The 16,238-nt window shown below is 38.1% G+C and overlaps 6 protein-coding genes across 6 annotated transcripts; 3 read left to right on the top strand and 3 right to left on the bottom strand.

Moving 5' to 3' along the window:
* Window positions 1-1,755: 1,755 nt before the first annotated feature.
* Window positions 1,756-4,445, bottom strand: LOC18009115 (enolase 1, chloroplastic). The gene is made up of 7 exons (XM_006390414.2): window positions 4,006-4,445; window positions 3,370-3,677; window positions 2,978-3,132; window positions 2,558-2,875; window positions 2,306-2,452; window positions 2,179-2,229; window positions 1,756-2,055 (listed from the first exon to the last, which is right to left on the bottom strand). Exons 1-7 carry the CDS (start codon window positions 4,398-4,400, stop codon window positions 1,990-1,992), a joined length of 1,440 nt encoding a protein of 479 aa, XP_006390476.1. The 5' UTR covers window positions 4,401-4,445; the 3' UTR covers window positions 1,756-1,989.
* Window positions 4,446-4,678: 233 nt separating this feature from the next.
* On the top strand, window positions 4,679-8,421 carry LOC18008320 (2-isopropylmalate synthase 2, chloroplastic). Its single transcript, XM_006390413.2, has 12 exons — window positions 4,679-5,456; window positions 5,743-5,956; window positions 6,050-6,130; window positions 6,296-6,388; window positions 6,473-6,559; window positions 6,813-6,913; window positions 7,002-7,035; window positions 7,138-7,212; window positions 7,393-7,476; window positions 7,570-7,704; window positions 7,790-7,935; window positions 8,082-8,421. The coding sequence occupies exons 1-12, from the start codon at window positions 4,753-4,755 to the stop codon at window positions 8,221-8,223; spliced, it is 1,896 nt and encodes a 631-aa protein (XP_006390475.1). The 5' UTR covers window positions 4,679-4,752; the 3' UTR covers window positions 8,224-8,421.
* Window positions 8,422-8,702: 281 nt separating this feature from the next.
* Window positions 8,703-9,572, top strand: LOC18008308 (tetraspanin-17). The gene is made up of 2 exons (XM_006390412.2): window positions 8,703-9,149; window positions 9,273-9,572. Exons 1-2 carry the CDS (start codon window positions 8,703-8,705, stop codon window positions 9,570-9,572), a joined length of 747 nt encoding a protein of 248 aa, XP_006390474.2.
* Window positions 9,573-9,675: 103 nt separating this feature from the next.
* On the bottom strand, window positions 9,676-11,461 carry LOC18008351 (60S ribosomal protein L6-3). Its single transcript, XM_006390411.2, has 4 exons — window positions 11,118-11,461; window positions 10,545-10,651; window positions 10,218-10,399; window positions 9,676-10,065 (listed from the first exon to the last, which is right to left on the bottom strand). The coding sequence occupies exons 1-4, from the start codon at window positions 11,372-11,374 to the stop codon at window positions 9,910-9,912; spliced, it is 702 nt and encodes a 233-aa protein (XP_006390473.1). The 5' UTR covers window positions 11,375-11,461; the 3' UTR covers window positions 9,676-9,909.
* Window positions 11,462-12,722: 1,261 nt separating this feature from the next.
* Window positions 12,723-13,390, top strand: LOC18008564. Its single transcript, XM_006390410.2, has one exon. It carries the CDS (start codon window positions 12,791-12,793, stop codon window positions 13,208-13,210), a length of 420 nt encoding a protein of 139 aa, XP_006390472.1. The 5' UTR covers window positions 12,723-12,790; the 3' UTR covers window positions 13,211-13,390.
* A 72-nt stretch (window positions 13,391-13,462) lies between these two features.
* LOC18007854 (60S ribosomal protein L6-3) lies at window positions 13,463-14,927 on the bottom strand. Its single transcript, XM_006390409.2, has 4 exons — window positions 14,561-14,927; window positions 14,195-14,301; window positions 13,874-14,055; window positions 13,463-13,788 (listed from the first exon to the last, which is right to left on the bottom strand). Exons 1-4 carry the CDS (start codon window positions 14,815-14,817, stop codon window positions 13,633-13,635), a joined length of 702 nt encoding a protein of 233 aa, XP_006390471.1. The 5' UTR covers window positions 14,818-14,927; the 3' UTR covers window positions 13,463-13,632.
* Between the last annotated feature and the right edge of the window lie 1,311 nt (window positions 14,928-16,238).

Genomic DNA, 16,238 nt, shown 5'->3' with positions numbered 1-16,238 from the left:
TTCATTAATGTTTGCATTATCGCGGTGTAAATAAGTAAAATTAGTCCGTTCCGCCCATTGTAACTATTCAAAAATTTAGATTTCAGATATTGAAAGGGTTAAATAGATATTGCTAATAACGTATAACCGGGTGTAAAATATTGACCATTGCTTTATATATTACGTCCGTCGTCCGGGTGTAAAATAGATATTGCATAAGTGCACTGCAAATCAAATTCTAAATTTTTTGGTAATTTTTTTTCCATAGAAATGATATACAAAAGTTACCAAACAATCAAGGAATTTTACAAAATTACTGCCGTGTAGTTGTATATAGGGTATGAGGTTCTTGTAGTCTTTTTTTGTCGTATGACGTCCCTGTAGACTACATTTCTATTGTTTGTGTTTACAATTTACAATTGATAAACACACGATTTCAAAGCAAATGCTTTGACTTACCCAAAATATCTGGATCGCTTTGTATTTTGCTGTAAGTAGCCTGTAACTAATAGTTCGAGTGATGGTGGTGTAGTGATATTTGAGAGTTTAATTTTAAAATTACTAATTCAATTTTATTTACCAGAGGGGATTTGTACTAGTCTGTAAAATTTTGTCGGGTGCACTGAGAGAATCAAATGCCTATCCGACTCATGACCTCTCAATATAACGATAATGGTAAATATTGGTTGCTATCAAATTGGAGAGCTAATAAATTGGTGGTCACCTACGATTTGGTAGCCACTTTTTTTTTTTTTTTTTTGGTTTTGTAGGTTTTCTAAAAAGAGGGTGGGGGCGACAGAAAATGAAACTATTTTGTTTCGCAATTTTAAACGAGTTTCATAAATACATTGTTTTTAGTAATTGTGGTCTTATATTCCAAACTAAATGTGTCTGTTTGTGTTCTCGGTTCTCATACACAAATTTGATATTGGACTTTAGACTTTAGAATTTAGGAAATATAGGAATAATAAGTTTGAGTATTTCAATTTTGTTGCAAAGTCCAATGTATAAAGATATGAATTTAAAATAAAAATCTATTTGATTATTAGAATATACACGGATCTTACTTAACAAAACATTAAAATCAAATAGCATGTGTAAGAAATATTAAAAAAACAAAAAAGTAATGTGTACTCATTATGGCTGTTGTTTCTTGATGGCGGATGGCTTGATGCAGATGCATGCAAATCAAAATTGAATACGGAACACAACTTACACGTGACTCAAAATGTTTTCCCAACTAGTGCCATTACGTGTTTTAGCCATTACGTACAAAAGCAAGGATAATATTAATAGAAATCGCTCACGATGCTTCGCTTCGGCTTTCTCCGATACGATTTAACTGTCGTAAGTTTCGTTTAGAATTTTTTGTTTTTATGAAAATTGATTATAGTTTAAGTTTATTTAAAATTGTTAAAAAATATAGATGTATACATTTACATTTCGGATTTACCGATTTAAAAATATTTATTTTAATAAAAATAATAGCATGATTTATGATATATTAGCTGAATGAGTGTCGCATCCTAAATACTTAATTTGTTTGTTGATCGACAATACCAATTTTATTTGTCTGAGCTGTCAACAGGCTTTCACCATCAACTCAATATTAAGTCACACCAAAACAACACTCTTCTTCGAATCGTCGTCATACGTGAACCAATGCACCAAAGATGATTGGAAGCCTATAACCGGTAAAAGCCGCAATAACTTGATTGAAATAAATTGCATATATCAGTAAAGAAAAATAGGTAATAAACTCCAATTTATCCCGGTTATTCGCTTAATCTGAAAAATGCCTGAAAATGACTGGTCGGTTTATGTCCACATCAATATCAACCGCATAACAACAGAAGACTCAGTGGAAAAGTTGTTTCTTTTATTTGCTTGTTTTTGTTTTTCTTAAGAAAAAGGAAAAATTTGATACTTTTTCAGAGACAGCTACAAAAGCTAAGGAGGGCTCATTTGCATTGAACCAAGCAAAAGCCAATGAATGCCTTCTCAATTCCTTCACGGTGATCTGAAAGCTTCGCCGGCATAGCGCACATTTCCGAGTTCCTCTTCAATACGGAGAAGCTGCAACGGAAACAAAATCAAACCCACGGTTTTAAGAAACTCCCTCATCACTTAGAATAGATACACAAGTTATGTTTGTTTTTTCTTTTTCTAGTTGTATAAGTTTGGATGTTAGTTAATTACCTGGTTGTACTTTGACAATCGTTCACTTCGGCAAGGAGCACCAGTTTTGATCTACATTAACAGGGAATGATAAGAGAACACAATAGAGTAAACACGTCTATGATACAGGCAGGTTTAGAGAATATACCTGTCCGCTTGCCAAACCAACAGAAAGATCTGCGATGAAGTTATCCTCTGTCTCGCCACTCCTGTGACTAACCATTACACCCCAGCCTGCAGCTTTTGAGTCAAGTGCTGCTTGAATTGACTCGGTCACTGTTCCAATCTGGTTGACCTGCGAAAACCAATGATTACACACGAGATGAAACCGGGGTTTTGATCAAATTGGGAATCATTGTAGAAGAGAGGCAAATTGGGATTAAAAAAATTTAAACTTTACCTTCAAGAGTAGAGCATTGCAAGACTTTTTCTTGATGGCTTCAGCTATCCTCTTCGGGTTAGTGACCAACAAGTCATCCCCCACGAGTTGGATATCCACAGAGGATTGCAACGAAGCCCATGAGCTCCAATCATCCTGGTCAAAAGGATCTTCGACAGAGACAATTGGGAAATCCTTGATGAATTCTCTGTAGAGTTCAGCAAGACTCTCAGCTGATAGAACATGAGCTCCATCGTTTGGCTGTTTCTTGAAGTTCAAATCGTATCTACCATCTTTCATGAAAAACTCCGATGCAGCTACGTCCATTCCTATTTTTATCTGCACATGTTATATTGACACATCAGCTGCCAGAAGTTTGATAAGAGAAGAAACACAAAAGACATGCACCTTTTAATCATTTTATAAGGGGAACTTGACTACCTTTCCGGTGTAACCAGCCTTTTCAATTGCATCTATGAGCAGAACTAGCCCCTCTCTGTTATCTTGAACATTCGGAGCAAATCCTCCTTCATCTCCGACATTACAAGCATCCTGACCGTACTTAGCTTTGATTATCCCCTTCAACGTATGATAAACTGTAATCAACAAAATACAGTAAGTGCATTACTATCAGAAAAACAATGCTTTGGGGTAGTCCAAACAACAAAAAGAACTTGAGAATCAAAAGCGAGAGAGAAAATAGGAAGATGGTCATCACAGGTTTTCAGTCTTTCTTACATTCATTGCAAACTCAAACAAAAAGCAAATAGGAAGCCGCCATGATTTCTTTATCTTAAGTGCTAACATGTTAAACTAAAAAATCAATAACTTACCTTCACTTCCCATCTGAAAGGCCTCTGAGAATGAGGTTGCTCCCACCGGTAGAATCATAAACTCTTGCATAGCCAAACTATTTCCAGCATGACTTCCTCCATTGATCACATTGAATGCAGGAACTGGCATGACAAGCTCCTTCGTTCCCGATAGTTCTTGAATGTGTTTGTACAAAGGCACTCCTTTAGCTCCAGCACCTGCCCTGCAAACGCTCAGTGATACTCCCAATATAGCATTAGCCCCGAGTTTCGACTTGTTCAGGGTCCCATCCAGTTCCAGCATAAGAGCATCAACATCAGCTTGGTTCCTTGTAAGGAAAAAAAAAAGAGTTTCAAAGATCAATAACCTGTACTAGATTAATGACAGTCTTGAGTTCAAAGATCAGACGAATCAAACAGCTAATAAAGTCAAGGGCAGCCAAACGATTCAAATCCAAGTCAAAAGACTACGGAAAATGACAGCAAGATGCTCAACAAGTGTCGTATCGACCAGATTGACTAGTATTTACTATTTATCAGAGAAAAAGCAAAAACAAAAAAGGTTGAGACTTTCGATCTAAAATAAGCATAAAAACACCGAATCCATGACCTTTCTTATATGTTCTTTGGATTCTGGAACGAATTCTTAATTCTCACCTAACGTCAACTCCGATGAGTTTAGGAGCCACAAGGTTGTTGATGTTTCGAATAGCCTGTAAAACACCTTTACCACCATAGACGCTCTTATCACCATCTCTAAGCTCGAGCGCCTCATAGATCCCCGTAGATGCACCACTGGGAACAGCCGACCGGTACAGATTATCAGTAATCAGGTCAACCTCGACCGTCGGATTCCCTCTACTATCAATAATCTGCCTGGCTTTGACTCCTTTCACTCTACACTCCTTAGCCACCACCGAGCATTGCACACCGCTGCGGCGGAATCTCAGGCATGACGACGGCGCAGATTCCAAATATCGCTGGCCGGAAACACGATGAGGAGGAGAGAGGAAAGATCTCTGAAGATGGTGAGGTTTTGTAGTCAAAGCCATGAACGATACCTAAAAAGCCAAAAAAACTTCTGAGTTTCTCTCGCTTGTTTGACTAAAAGGAGGAAGACAAAAAAAAAGAAGGAGTTAAATATTTGAAAAACGTCCCTCCCGAGGTTGGTGCGTCTGGTAGGCGATGAAAACTAAGGAGTCAAAAAGACCAGAATTTAACCGGTTGAAAAACCTCAATTAAATTCAGGTTTAAGTAAACATATGGTTCGTTTCGGTTCGCAGAAACTTTCAAATAAAGATAAAAATAATAATTAAAGAAAATAGTATAACCAGACACAGTGCCGTCGTCGCCGCCGGCACACTATCATCTCTCAGTCTCTCTCTCGCTTAGATTTTCATTGCAATGGCGTCTTCGAGTATCACAAGCCCTAATCTCACTTCACCATCTTTCGGTATACCTTCAAATCCCGCATTCTATCTCTCACCATTGTCATCTCTGCATCTCCGAACATACCACCACCGTCCCGTCTCCCTTATAACCGCCGGAAAATTTCGTCTCTCTTGCTCCCTCTCTGATTCTTCTTCTCCTCATCTACCACCTCATTCTCCTCGCCGTCGTCCCGAATACACGCCTAACCGAATCTCCGATCCCAATTACGTCCGAGTCTTCGACACGACTCTCCGAGACGGAGAACAGTCTCCCGGAGCTACGTTAACCTCCAAGGAAAAGCTCGACATCGCTCGTCAATTAGCCAAGCTCGGAGTCGACATAATCGAAGCCGGTTTTCCCGCTGCTTCGAAAGACGATTTCGAAGCTGTGAAGACCATAGCGGAGACTGTTGGCAACACCGTCGACGAAAATGGATACGTCCCTGTGATCTGTGGGCTCTCGAGGTGTAACAAGAAAGATATCGAGACGGCTTGGGAAGCTGTCAAGTACGCTAAACGGCCTAGGATCCACACGTTTATAGCTACTAGCGACATTCATCTGAAGTATAAGCTGAAGAAGAGCAAAGAGGAAGTTATCGAGATCGCTAGGAATATGGTTAGATTCGCCAGGAGCTTGGGTTGCCAAGATGTTGAATTTAGTCCAGAAGATGCCGGAAGGTACGAACTTTTTTCTTTTCCTGAGTGTTTTGATTGAATATTCTGATTCGTGGGGGAAAAAATGGACTTTTACTCAAGTTTTGTTCTTGAAAGTCTCATCTTTTGTAGTACTTTGGAATAGTGGCATTGAAATTTTGTAGTATAGTGACTGAATAGTGTACGAGTTCCCTTTTTATTTAAATTGGATTCGGTGGTAAATTTGTGGACCTTTAGACGATCCTTTAATAACAAGATTTGTCTGTTTTCGGAAGCTCTGTTTATGTAAAATTCACTTTGTGGTGTCCAGATCGGAGAGAGAGTACTTGTACGAGATTCTTGGTGAGGTGATCAAAGCTGGAGCAACAACTCTCAACATACCTGATACTGTTGGTATAACCTTGCCTAGTGAGTTTGGTCAGTTGATTGCTGATATTAAAGCCAATACTCCTGGGAACCAAAATGTTATCATCTCTACACATTGTCAGAATGATCTTGGACTCTCAACCGCCAACACTTTAGCTGTATGTCAAAAAAAAAAATTTCTTTTTGGGGTTGCATCAGATTCGGTGTTATGAATTGTTACTAACATGTCAACGTTTTTTTTGGTACTTAAGGGTGCACATTCAGGTGCAAGGCAAGTGGAAGTGACGATCAATGGAATTGGCGAAAGAGCTGGAAACGCTTCATTAGAAGAGGTTAGAAATTGTTTTTTGTATAAAAACCTCCCCAAGTGGCCTTCCTTTCCATAGCCACTTGGACATTTTGCTACATATGAATTTTGTGACTTCTGGTTCATGATCGTCTAGTGCTGCATTTAAATACTTAGTTAATACCTGAATGTTTTCTTTGTAACTGTTTAGGTTGTGATGGCCATAAAATGCCGTGGGGATCATGTATTAGGAGGCCTATATACTGGAATTGATACTCGGCACATTGTTATGACAAGCAAGATGGTACACATCTTGAACTTCATTCTCCACATTGTGGAAGCGGAAGTAATAGGCAAAGCAGTTTGTAAATTTTCCTCATTTGCTCAGGTTGAAGAGTACACTGGTATGCAAACGCAGCCCCATAAGGCTATTGTAGGAGCGAACGCCTTTGCGCATGAAAGTGGTATTCATCAGGTCAGTTAAAGAAACATACTTTACGCTATTCTCATTATTTCTTCTGCCTCATTTACATTAAACGAGAGAAGTATATCTCTCCTGGTATGACTGACCCTTACAGCCTAAGCCTTTTACTCAGTCTCTTGGTGAAAAGAGTTAAATGAAGGAATAATTTGATTCTCAACTCATGACTTGCATATTTACTCTTTCAGTCTTCTGCATAAATCTGTTCATGAGCGTTTTCTTGTTACTATTCACACACTCTATCTAGGATGGAATGCTGAAGCACAAGGGTACATATGAAATCATGTGCCCTGAAGAGATCGGACTTGAGCGATCGAATGAAGCTGGCATTGTGTTGGGGAAGCTTAGGTATGGAAGTTTTGTTGTTGAGACTCGCTATCCTCAACGGGCTTGTTTTGTCCAACCCCAATGCTTACTGTTTTTATTTTTGTTGCAGTGGTCGTCACGCACTTAGAGACCGTTTGAATGAGGTACATAATAGTCTTTACCCATAAGGGCCATAACCATACTCACTACTACCTACCGTCTTATATATTATGAAATTGTTTTCTTATTACTTTTTACATTTCCAGCTCGGTTATGAATTGAATGATGAGCAGCTAAGTAACCTTTTCTGGCGTTTCAAAACTGTGGCTGAGCAAAAAAAGGTAGTAAGAGCCTTGGCAGGCACTAGTTTGGGTTGCTCTTCCTGAATTTGCAGACATTTAGCCCCCATTTATATGATGATGCAGAGAAGATGGATTGGGGTTTTGCTCTTTTTAATATTTTTAGTGTTTTGAAATGTTCATATAACTTCTCCTGATTGATTTTCTTCTTTGGTGACCTAGAGAGTGACCGATGCTGACTTGATAGCTTTAGTATCTGATGAAGTTTTTCAGCCAGAAGCCGTGTGGAAACTCCTGGACATGCAGGTGAATATTGGAGCTGGGATTTGTTTTTCTCTCTTTTTTAAATTTCTTCTTCAGTCAATTCTCTTACTTTGATTATGGAAGTTGGGAATGTAGATAACTTGTGGAACTCTCGGTCTCTCAACATCAACCGTAAAACTTGCTGATTCCGATGGCAAAGAGCATGTAGCTTGTTCTATTGGAACTGGACCTGTAGATGCAGCTTACAAGGCAGTCGATCTTATCGTTAAGGTATTCTTTTCCCTAGGACTGTGAGCTATATACATCAATCAATGAGTACTTTATCTTAAGCTGATCATCGGCTTTCCATATTCAGGAACCAGCGACTCTCCTTGAGTACTCGATGAATGCAGTAACAGAAGGCATTGATGCTATTGCAACCACTCGGGTTCTAATCCGCGGAGACAACAACTACTCATCAACAAACGCAGTCACCGGTGAATCTGTCCAAAGAACTTTTAGGTAAAATCACTTTTACCTTCTTCATCATCCTTGTTGAAACTAAAGTAGAGGCCTCCATCTAGCAACTGAAACTAATGAAACAGAATTGAACACACAAGTGTTTCTTGTCTCGTTAACATGGTTGAAGCTAAATTGTGTTTTTACAGTGGAGCTGGAGCAGGAATGGACATTGTTGTGTCGAGTGTTAAAGCTTATGTTGGAGCTTTGAACAAAATGTTGGGTTTCAAAGAACGCTCCTTCTCCACTCTAAGTAAAACCACTTTGGAGACCAACAAAGTACCTGCCTGAGACAACCTGCAGCAAGTCTCAGATCATTCACAATTTAGGTTCTACTTTTCAATTGGCCATTAGATGAGTACAAGATTCTTTATTTTATCACCGTTCCTTAAAGGAATGGTTTTGTATGTATAAAAAGAAGCTGGATTTTGTTAAACCTGAGACTTGGTTTAAAACTGAAACAGAAAAAAACAACTTTTTCTATAAATAGTCAAGTCCCATTTGTCCCAACATGCAAAACCGTTTGACAATTTTAACTCCTAAAGATTGTCCTAAACTAAACTAAGAACTTCAACAAACAAACCAAAACAGTAAGGTTTTTCTAAAACAGCAGATCCTTCACCAGGAAACGTTTTATGTTCTCACTTATTCATCTCCTTGTTTCAATCCCTTGGTATTACGAAAAAAAACAAAGTCCAAATTTGGTGACAATTCTCTTAAAATCTCAGGGCCTTCAAGCTCTCCAGATTCTGTCAAATATATAAAAAAAAATGTCAGAAGTGCAATCTGGTTTGCTAACAATGACGACAATAATCTTGATATGTATTGGCCTCACAATGATGGGAACAGGTCTTTACCAAAAAGCAACAGTGTCCACTTGCATCCAAGAAACCTCAAGCCAATTCGTCTTACTCGGTCTGATCCTTCTGTTGATTCCTCAGATGGGTCTATACGGAATCTGTTGCCGTTCTAAACGCCTTTTCATATTTTTCTTCTTTGGTATGATTGTGGTCATAATGATTGTAGCTTCTTACTCAATCAAATGCTTCATTTACAACACCACTTTTGGCATCGCCAAGAATCCGGCCGAGGACAACCGCACTGTCAATCAGTTGCTTGGACGGCTCGTCTCTCGGGAAAGGTTTCAGCAAGTAACCTGGTGTATCGTTCACAACCATGACTGTAATTTCAATGCCAGTAAAAACAGCAATGTTTGGGTAACTTTTGAATCTAATACTATTTTTATAACGAACTAATAAAATATGTTCTTTACATTATCTACAATTTTGAAACTTGGTTACTGAAGCATGTACATTGATTTGCTTATAATATATCTGCAGAAGTATTGCTGTGCACAGCCTCAGGGATGTGGGGACAGGACAATGTTCGACAAGCCAGGAGAATGGAGTTGGAAACAGCAGTATCAACAGAACCAAGTTCCTGAAGAATGTGATTATGAATATTGTTTGAATTGCAGAGGTTGCCAGCTCAGCATTCTGAAAGCCATTGTTCATCAATGGAAGTATCTCTCCATGTTTTCTTATCCTACCTTGGTACTCGCCTGCATCAGTCTTGCCATAGCTTGGTCTCTCAAGGAGACAGTCGATGAAGTCGAGGATTATCGAGGTTCTTATAGTTGATTTTCCCAAATATACATGAAATATATATATTGTTCTTCAATCATGCATCAATACATGTAATATTAGTAGTTGTTAAACAGGAACAAAAGTTGTGTTCAATAGAGATCGATCAATGAGTTTTCATCATAGCTTCTTCAGTCACTTATCAATCGAGATAATTTGCTTCAAAACGCAAATCCAAAAACAAAAACGATTGTTTATATAAAAAACAGAAAATATAGATTGTATAAGCCAAAAAATTATCTCTGGTAGGTGGACATGAACAAAACAACCATTTTAGAGGGTAAAAAATTCAGGACACAGATACTCTAGAAAACTCAGAAAAAGGTTATGAAATCTAGAAAACAAGCTCATGGGGCTTCATTCCTTGTTTCAATGAAAACCTTGCGCCAAGGTAAGTCTTCAGCTCTGGAACTGCTTCAATGGCTTTGATCAAAGCTGCGTCCACTGCCTTCTGGTCATCCTTCTTCCCTTGTGGAATCTCCTTCTTCTCCTGCGTAATCCAAAACGCAAAAGGTCAAGCATATGGTTTGATTTGGCAAATTACAATGAAGATGAGTTTTGTTGTCTATTATTCTAGAATGAACTTCAATAGCCAAATATTTTTCATCAAAATAAACAACTTTTCCCCAAGATAATGATTACCTCTTTCTCTGCCTCAAAGAACTCTCCTTCTCCCTTCTTTTTCTTCTTCTCGGCAACCTTTCCAAAATACTTATCATCGAATTTATCGAGGCTCACTCCAGAAATGTCAACCTTCGTGGAAGTGCCGATCACATAGGACTGGTTAACACGTCTCAAAGGAACACCATTGATCTTGAAGGGTCCTGATGGCCAATACCAAAAAAAAAGAAACATGTCAGGTTATGTAAATACGACAATCAAAGAAAAGATAGAAAAATAATCTTAGCTTCATATGGAATACAGACAGTGGGAAAGATAATGAGAACAAAGATAAAAAAGATAACTCACCAGTAACGAGAAGCAAGCCAGAGGGAAGTTGCTTCAAAAAGACAACTCTCTTGCCCTTGAACCTACCAGCAAGGATAATCAACACTGTCCCTGGGGTGATGCTTGCTCTGCAATACATATATATATAAGGAGATTGGATTAACCATAGACATCTCATTCTCGCTACGTATATAAATGAAATCAAGGTAGGCTGTTTGACAATCGCCATTAACAATAGAACGAGACTAATCACACAGATACTGTAGACAAATATTACAAATAAGAGGAAAATATAAGCAAAAACCAGTCAATCTTTTCACAGAAATTACGTACATTTCGGCCTTAGACATACCTCCACTTACAATGAAGTAACAAAATCAAGGAAATAGAACATTGTAATCTTCGAAAACTCCTTCATTTCCAATAATCTTTAAAACCCCACAAGACAACAGTTTTAAAATGATCCAGCAGATTCAAACAATCTAATACAGAGCCACTAAGCAAACAACTACTCTAAGAGCCAAACACGTAGAATACATTTGAATCGAGCTAGCTTTCTATCCAAGATCATGAGACAGTGAGTCAGATAGGTACCTGAGCTTGGTGGGTTTTGGCTTCCGCCTGTTGGCGAGAGGTTTCTTAACATCTTCAGCCGGATAGAACTTCGGTGGCTTCTCCGCCGCAGCATCAACCTTAGATTTAGCGTCGTGGCGGGGGAAAACGCCGCCGTTTTTGGCCTTGATAGCCCACAAACCCCTCTTATGGTACATCTGCGACCTCGAGTATTTACCAACACCCCTGATCAGATCAGGGTTCCTGCTGACCTTAGGCATCCTCTGTTTCGCCGGCATGGTTGCTTTCTCTCTGTCGCAAACCCTCAAAAGAGAATCAGGAAAAATTTTCCGGGAGAGAATTGACGGATGATAGTAGAGGCGATAGGTCACAACATTTGAAGACTCAGAAACCCTAAGTGAAGGGCAAGATTGGGCCTCGTGGGCCTTTAAGTCGGATTGGGCTTTTAATGCAGAGTTGTTTTCTGATTTCATGTAAACTATTGTTTAATTTTTTTACTAAGACTATCTCCATTGCAGAGATGTAGTGGGGATATAAGGATTTTGAAGCAATTAAAATAAATCAGAAAATTAGTAAAAGCTTATATTATGGGTTGATAACCTCTTGTGGAAGAGTTTCTCTTTCTTGAGTATATATCTACGTAGTGGCTTTTAATTGGAAGAAGCATTTCTTGTGTTTGGGCTTAAAATCATATATGGCCCAATAAAAATCTTAGCCCAACCACATTTCTTGTGTTTTTCAATTCTTTGGTTTTTTTTGCAGGTTTGAGAAACTGGAAGCCAAAGAGTATCGGCTCGGGATCGGACGATTGGCCGGATTCCCGCCATGGTTTTTCCTTAGTCCCTTCTTAGCACCGATGCTTCGAAGCGAGGAGTTTCGAGGAAGCAGCTTTTGACGGGCTAATTACATGTATTTCTGATTTTAATAATGCTTTTATATATATTTTGTATAATTTTCATGTTTTAACTGTTATAAATTATGTGTAATGCAATAAAATTTGGTTTACGGATTGATGTCGGATGATATTATAAATTGGGCCAAAAAATTATGTTCACATCGTTTTGGGCCTTAGAAGAATTTTTTTAATAAACTTAGCCCATTAACTCAGCCCAGTTAACATTTTAACAACTTTTAATGAGTATGAGGAATGGACTTAAAAAATAGAAAAGGAGTTCTTAATTTTTAAAAATGTCAAATTTATTATTAAATAATATTTAACAACCCTTCATGAGTATGAGGGGTGGAGATGCTCTAAGCATCGATTGATTTTGTAGAGAAAACATTCATAAGTCATATTCACTTCACTAATCTCAGACAGTAAGTGGCAGTTTCAGAAAATCAGAATAATAACTATAATAACATCACAAACCTCAAAATCAGATCAAGAGTCGAGACAATAAAGTCAACGTTTACTTCACCTCTAAGAGAGCAATGGATTATATATACTTTTGTTATATTATAGATTGAGAAGCTTTTTTGATGAAGCTGATGAGGATTTCTCCCCTTTATTCACCTTTCCATGTCATTCTTTTACAAACTCTGGTCGGCTAAAAGCTTTTCAAAAGACCAATGTTCATATGCACATGCCTATATATTAGACCTTCATTCGCAGATACACCATAACTAAAGATCCCATCGATCTATCGAGAAATATTGAATCTTGATCTCCAAGAACCAAAGCATCATAAGATCAAATGGCAATGACTGGTACTACTAGCAGCACTTTGTTGTATCCCACTCAACAACAACCGCAACAGCCATTAGGAAGCAATGAGATGGAGCCTATAGCGACAAATGCTAATCTAATCGCAGCACCAAACGGTCCAAACCACTACTCGTCCGGCTCCATTGGACCCTTCTTTGCAGTCATCTCTGTTCTTGTCGTTCTTGCAGTTCTCTCCTGCTTCTTGGGCCGGATATGCGCACGGCGCCGCCAGAGCACTGTTTTAGTGGCTGAAGCCAATCCGCTTGAGATGATAAAGAGTGGTGGGCTTTTAGGGTATCTGAGACGGAAATGGAGACGCTGTTTGGCCGGAGATGTGGAGGCTGGAGCTAAAGTTTCTGATTGTGCCGGCAAAGAAACACCTAAAGTTGGTGATCAAGCTCTCGTTTAGAAGCTCCCTTTCTTATTCATTATGTATGTTTGGCCTGATCTCTTTTACTCACTATCTATGTTTGAGAGAAACTTGTAACAAGTGTTTAGAACCATTTCAACTAGAACGTAAGCAAATTATATCTTCTTAGAATTGTTAATTTCACAGTTCTTCAACTTCCATCTTGTGAACCGTAGCCATTACTTCGCTTGTCACCGTATCCCAATTTTAGAAGTCTTGTGAAATTTTTTTCTCCATTGCTACAAATCTCACTTTTAAAAACAAGATTGATAAATATCCGTATGTAAAAACCAGAAAACATAGGAATAACGAAGCCAAAAATTTGTCTTTGATCGGTGAACAAGAACAAGATCAACCATTTAGAGAGTAAGACTAAAGGAGACACACACTCTAGAAGAGACCTCAGAGAAAGGTTATGAAATCTAGAAAACAAGCTCATGGGGCTTCATTCCTTGTTTCAATGAAAACCTTGCGCCAAGGTAAGTCTTCAGCTCTGGAACTGCTTCAATGGCTTTGATCAAAGCTGCGTCCACTGCCTTCTGGTCATCCTTCTTCCCTTGGGGAATCTCCTTTTTCTCCTGCGTAATCCAAAACGCACAAGGTTTTCTTTTAACTTCAAGCATAGATTTTGGTTTGGTAAAAAACAATGGAGGGAAAATATACCTCTTTCTCTGCCTCAAAGAATTCTCCTTCTCCCTTCTTCTTTTTCTTCTCAGTAACCTTTCCAAAATACTTATCATCGAATTTATCGAGGCTCACTCCAGAAATGTCAACCTTTGTGGAAGTGCCGATCACATAGGACTGGTTAACACGTCTCAAAGGAACACCATTGATCTTGAAGGGTCCTGAGAGTCGACAACAAAACAGGAATGTGACAAATTAACAACAACAGAACACTCAAAGAAAAGGTAGCGAATGAGCTCTGTTTCGAAATGGAAAATGAAAGGTATCAAAGATCATGAGATTAGATATAGAAGAACTCACCAGTAACGAGAAGCAGACCAGAGGGAAGCTGTTTCAAAAAGACAACTCTCTTGCCCTTGAACCTACCAGCAAGGATAATCAGCACTGTCCCTGGGGTGATGCTTGCTCTGCAATACATATATAAGGAGATTAGAATAACTCGGAAATATATATAGATGAAACTGACTACGAATAACAGGTATGCATAACTAAATCGTCCTGAACACTACATTTCCACTACTTTGAAGTTACATATTTGCAATTACGATTCAAACGAGACTGAAAGTACTTAAGAGCCAAACAAATCGATCAAACACATACAAGACAATCACATCTATCTATATATTAGTCCAAGAGAGCAACAAGTAAGGGAGTTTTATAAAATACCTGAGCTTGGTAGGCTTTGGCTTGCGCCTGTTGGCGAGAGGTTTCTTAACGTCTTCAGCTGGATAGAACTTCGGGGGCTTCTCCGCCGTGGTATCAACCTTTGATTTAGCGTCGTGGCGGGGGAAAACGCCGCCATTTTTGGCCTTGATAGCCCACAAACCCCTCTTATGGTACATCTGCGATCTAGAATATTTACCAACTCCCCTGATCAGATCAGGGTTTCGGCTGACCTTCGGAGTTCTCTGTTTTGCCGGCATCGTTGCTTTTTCTCGGCGCTAATCCTAGAAGGGAACGACAACTTTTCCGGCTGTGAATTTAAGGGACGAGGAGACGCTAACCATAGATGATAATTGAAGAAGATAGAAAACCCTAAAAATTAAGATGGGCCAAATTTGGGCTTCGTTAGGTCGAGCAACAATTGTGGACCAGGCATTTTGAGCTTTCTTTGTTTCTAATTGACTTACTACGCACATGAATTGATTTCATTTCATAAAGCAAAGATTCAAAAGTTAGACAACTTTCTCTAGTTGTTTGCCACATCAGCATTGGAAAAAGTTTTACATGTCACTTAAATTTTAATTAATAAATTTTAATATTAAATTTTAAAACATTTAAAAAATATAAAAAGTTTATTTTATTAATTGACTCATAATTAACATTAAATAAACATTTATATTATAACTGATTAAAAATATTAATAGATATGTATTTAATTTTTATATAACTGTATATTACTTAATAATATTCCAGATGTATTTTAAATTAATTTTTTAAGATTATTTATAATAAAATACTAACAAGTAACAAATGAAATGATGATTATATTTATTTTAATTTTTATTAATTAATTATTAATTAATATTTGTGTAAATGTTAAACAAAAATTAATGTTTTAGTTAATTAAAAATATTGAATGATACTTATTAATTTTAATATAACTTTAAATTATTAAATAATATTTAATATGTATTTTAAATTAATATTTATTTTTAGAATAAAATATTAACAAGTAAGTAAGTAACAAGTGATGACTATATTAATTTTTATAAAATTATATAAAAAAAATTTTGAAAAAAAATTGAAAAGAAAAACCCGCACGTAACATGCAGGTATTCACCTAGTTAGTATAAAATGTACTTTTACTCTTTCAAATAGATATACACTTCCCTTTCCGGGCCTCTTCTCGAGTACTTCTATTTACCAAAATATGAACTTCCTCTTTTGGAAAACAAAAGAGCTAGGCATGACATCCACAAAAAGATATTTATCCTTGGATCCTGTGGTATATTTGGAAAGCGATGAACGACAAGATCTTTTCCCAGTAGATACTTTGATCCACGCCAAGATTGAATCAGAAAGCTGGAAGCTTGCAAACGACCCAGAAGAAGACGAAGACGCAACAGACGAGACTACCCCCCCCATTCCTTGGCTCCCGATTACTCTACCGGATGCCTAGAGGTTCCCGATTTGTCAGGTTGATGCATCCTGGACAGGCAGCGACCTGATTACTGGGCTAGGGTGGAGCTTAAAGGAGGATAGGAGTGGAGAGACTTTAGGCCTTCAGGGTTGTCGTAGAAGTCTCTCGGCCCTTCATGCCGAGTTGGAGAGCCTCTTATGGGCTATGTCTTGCATGAAAGATCGACTGATCTTATCCGTCCACTTTCAAACCGATTGCTTG

This window comes from Eutrema salsugineum, unplaced genomic scaffold (genome assembly GCF_000478725.1).
Source record: "Eutrema salsugineum unplaced genomic scaffold, Eutsalg1_0 scaffold_9, whole genome shotgun sequence".
Lineage (NCBI taxonomy): Eukaryota > Viridiplantae > Streptophyta > Magnoliopsida > Brassicales > Brassicaceae > Eutrema > Eutrema salsugineum.
This window is presented reverse-complemented; position numbering and strand designations above follow the sequence as displayed.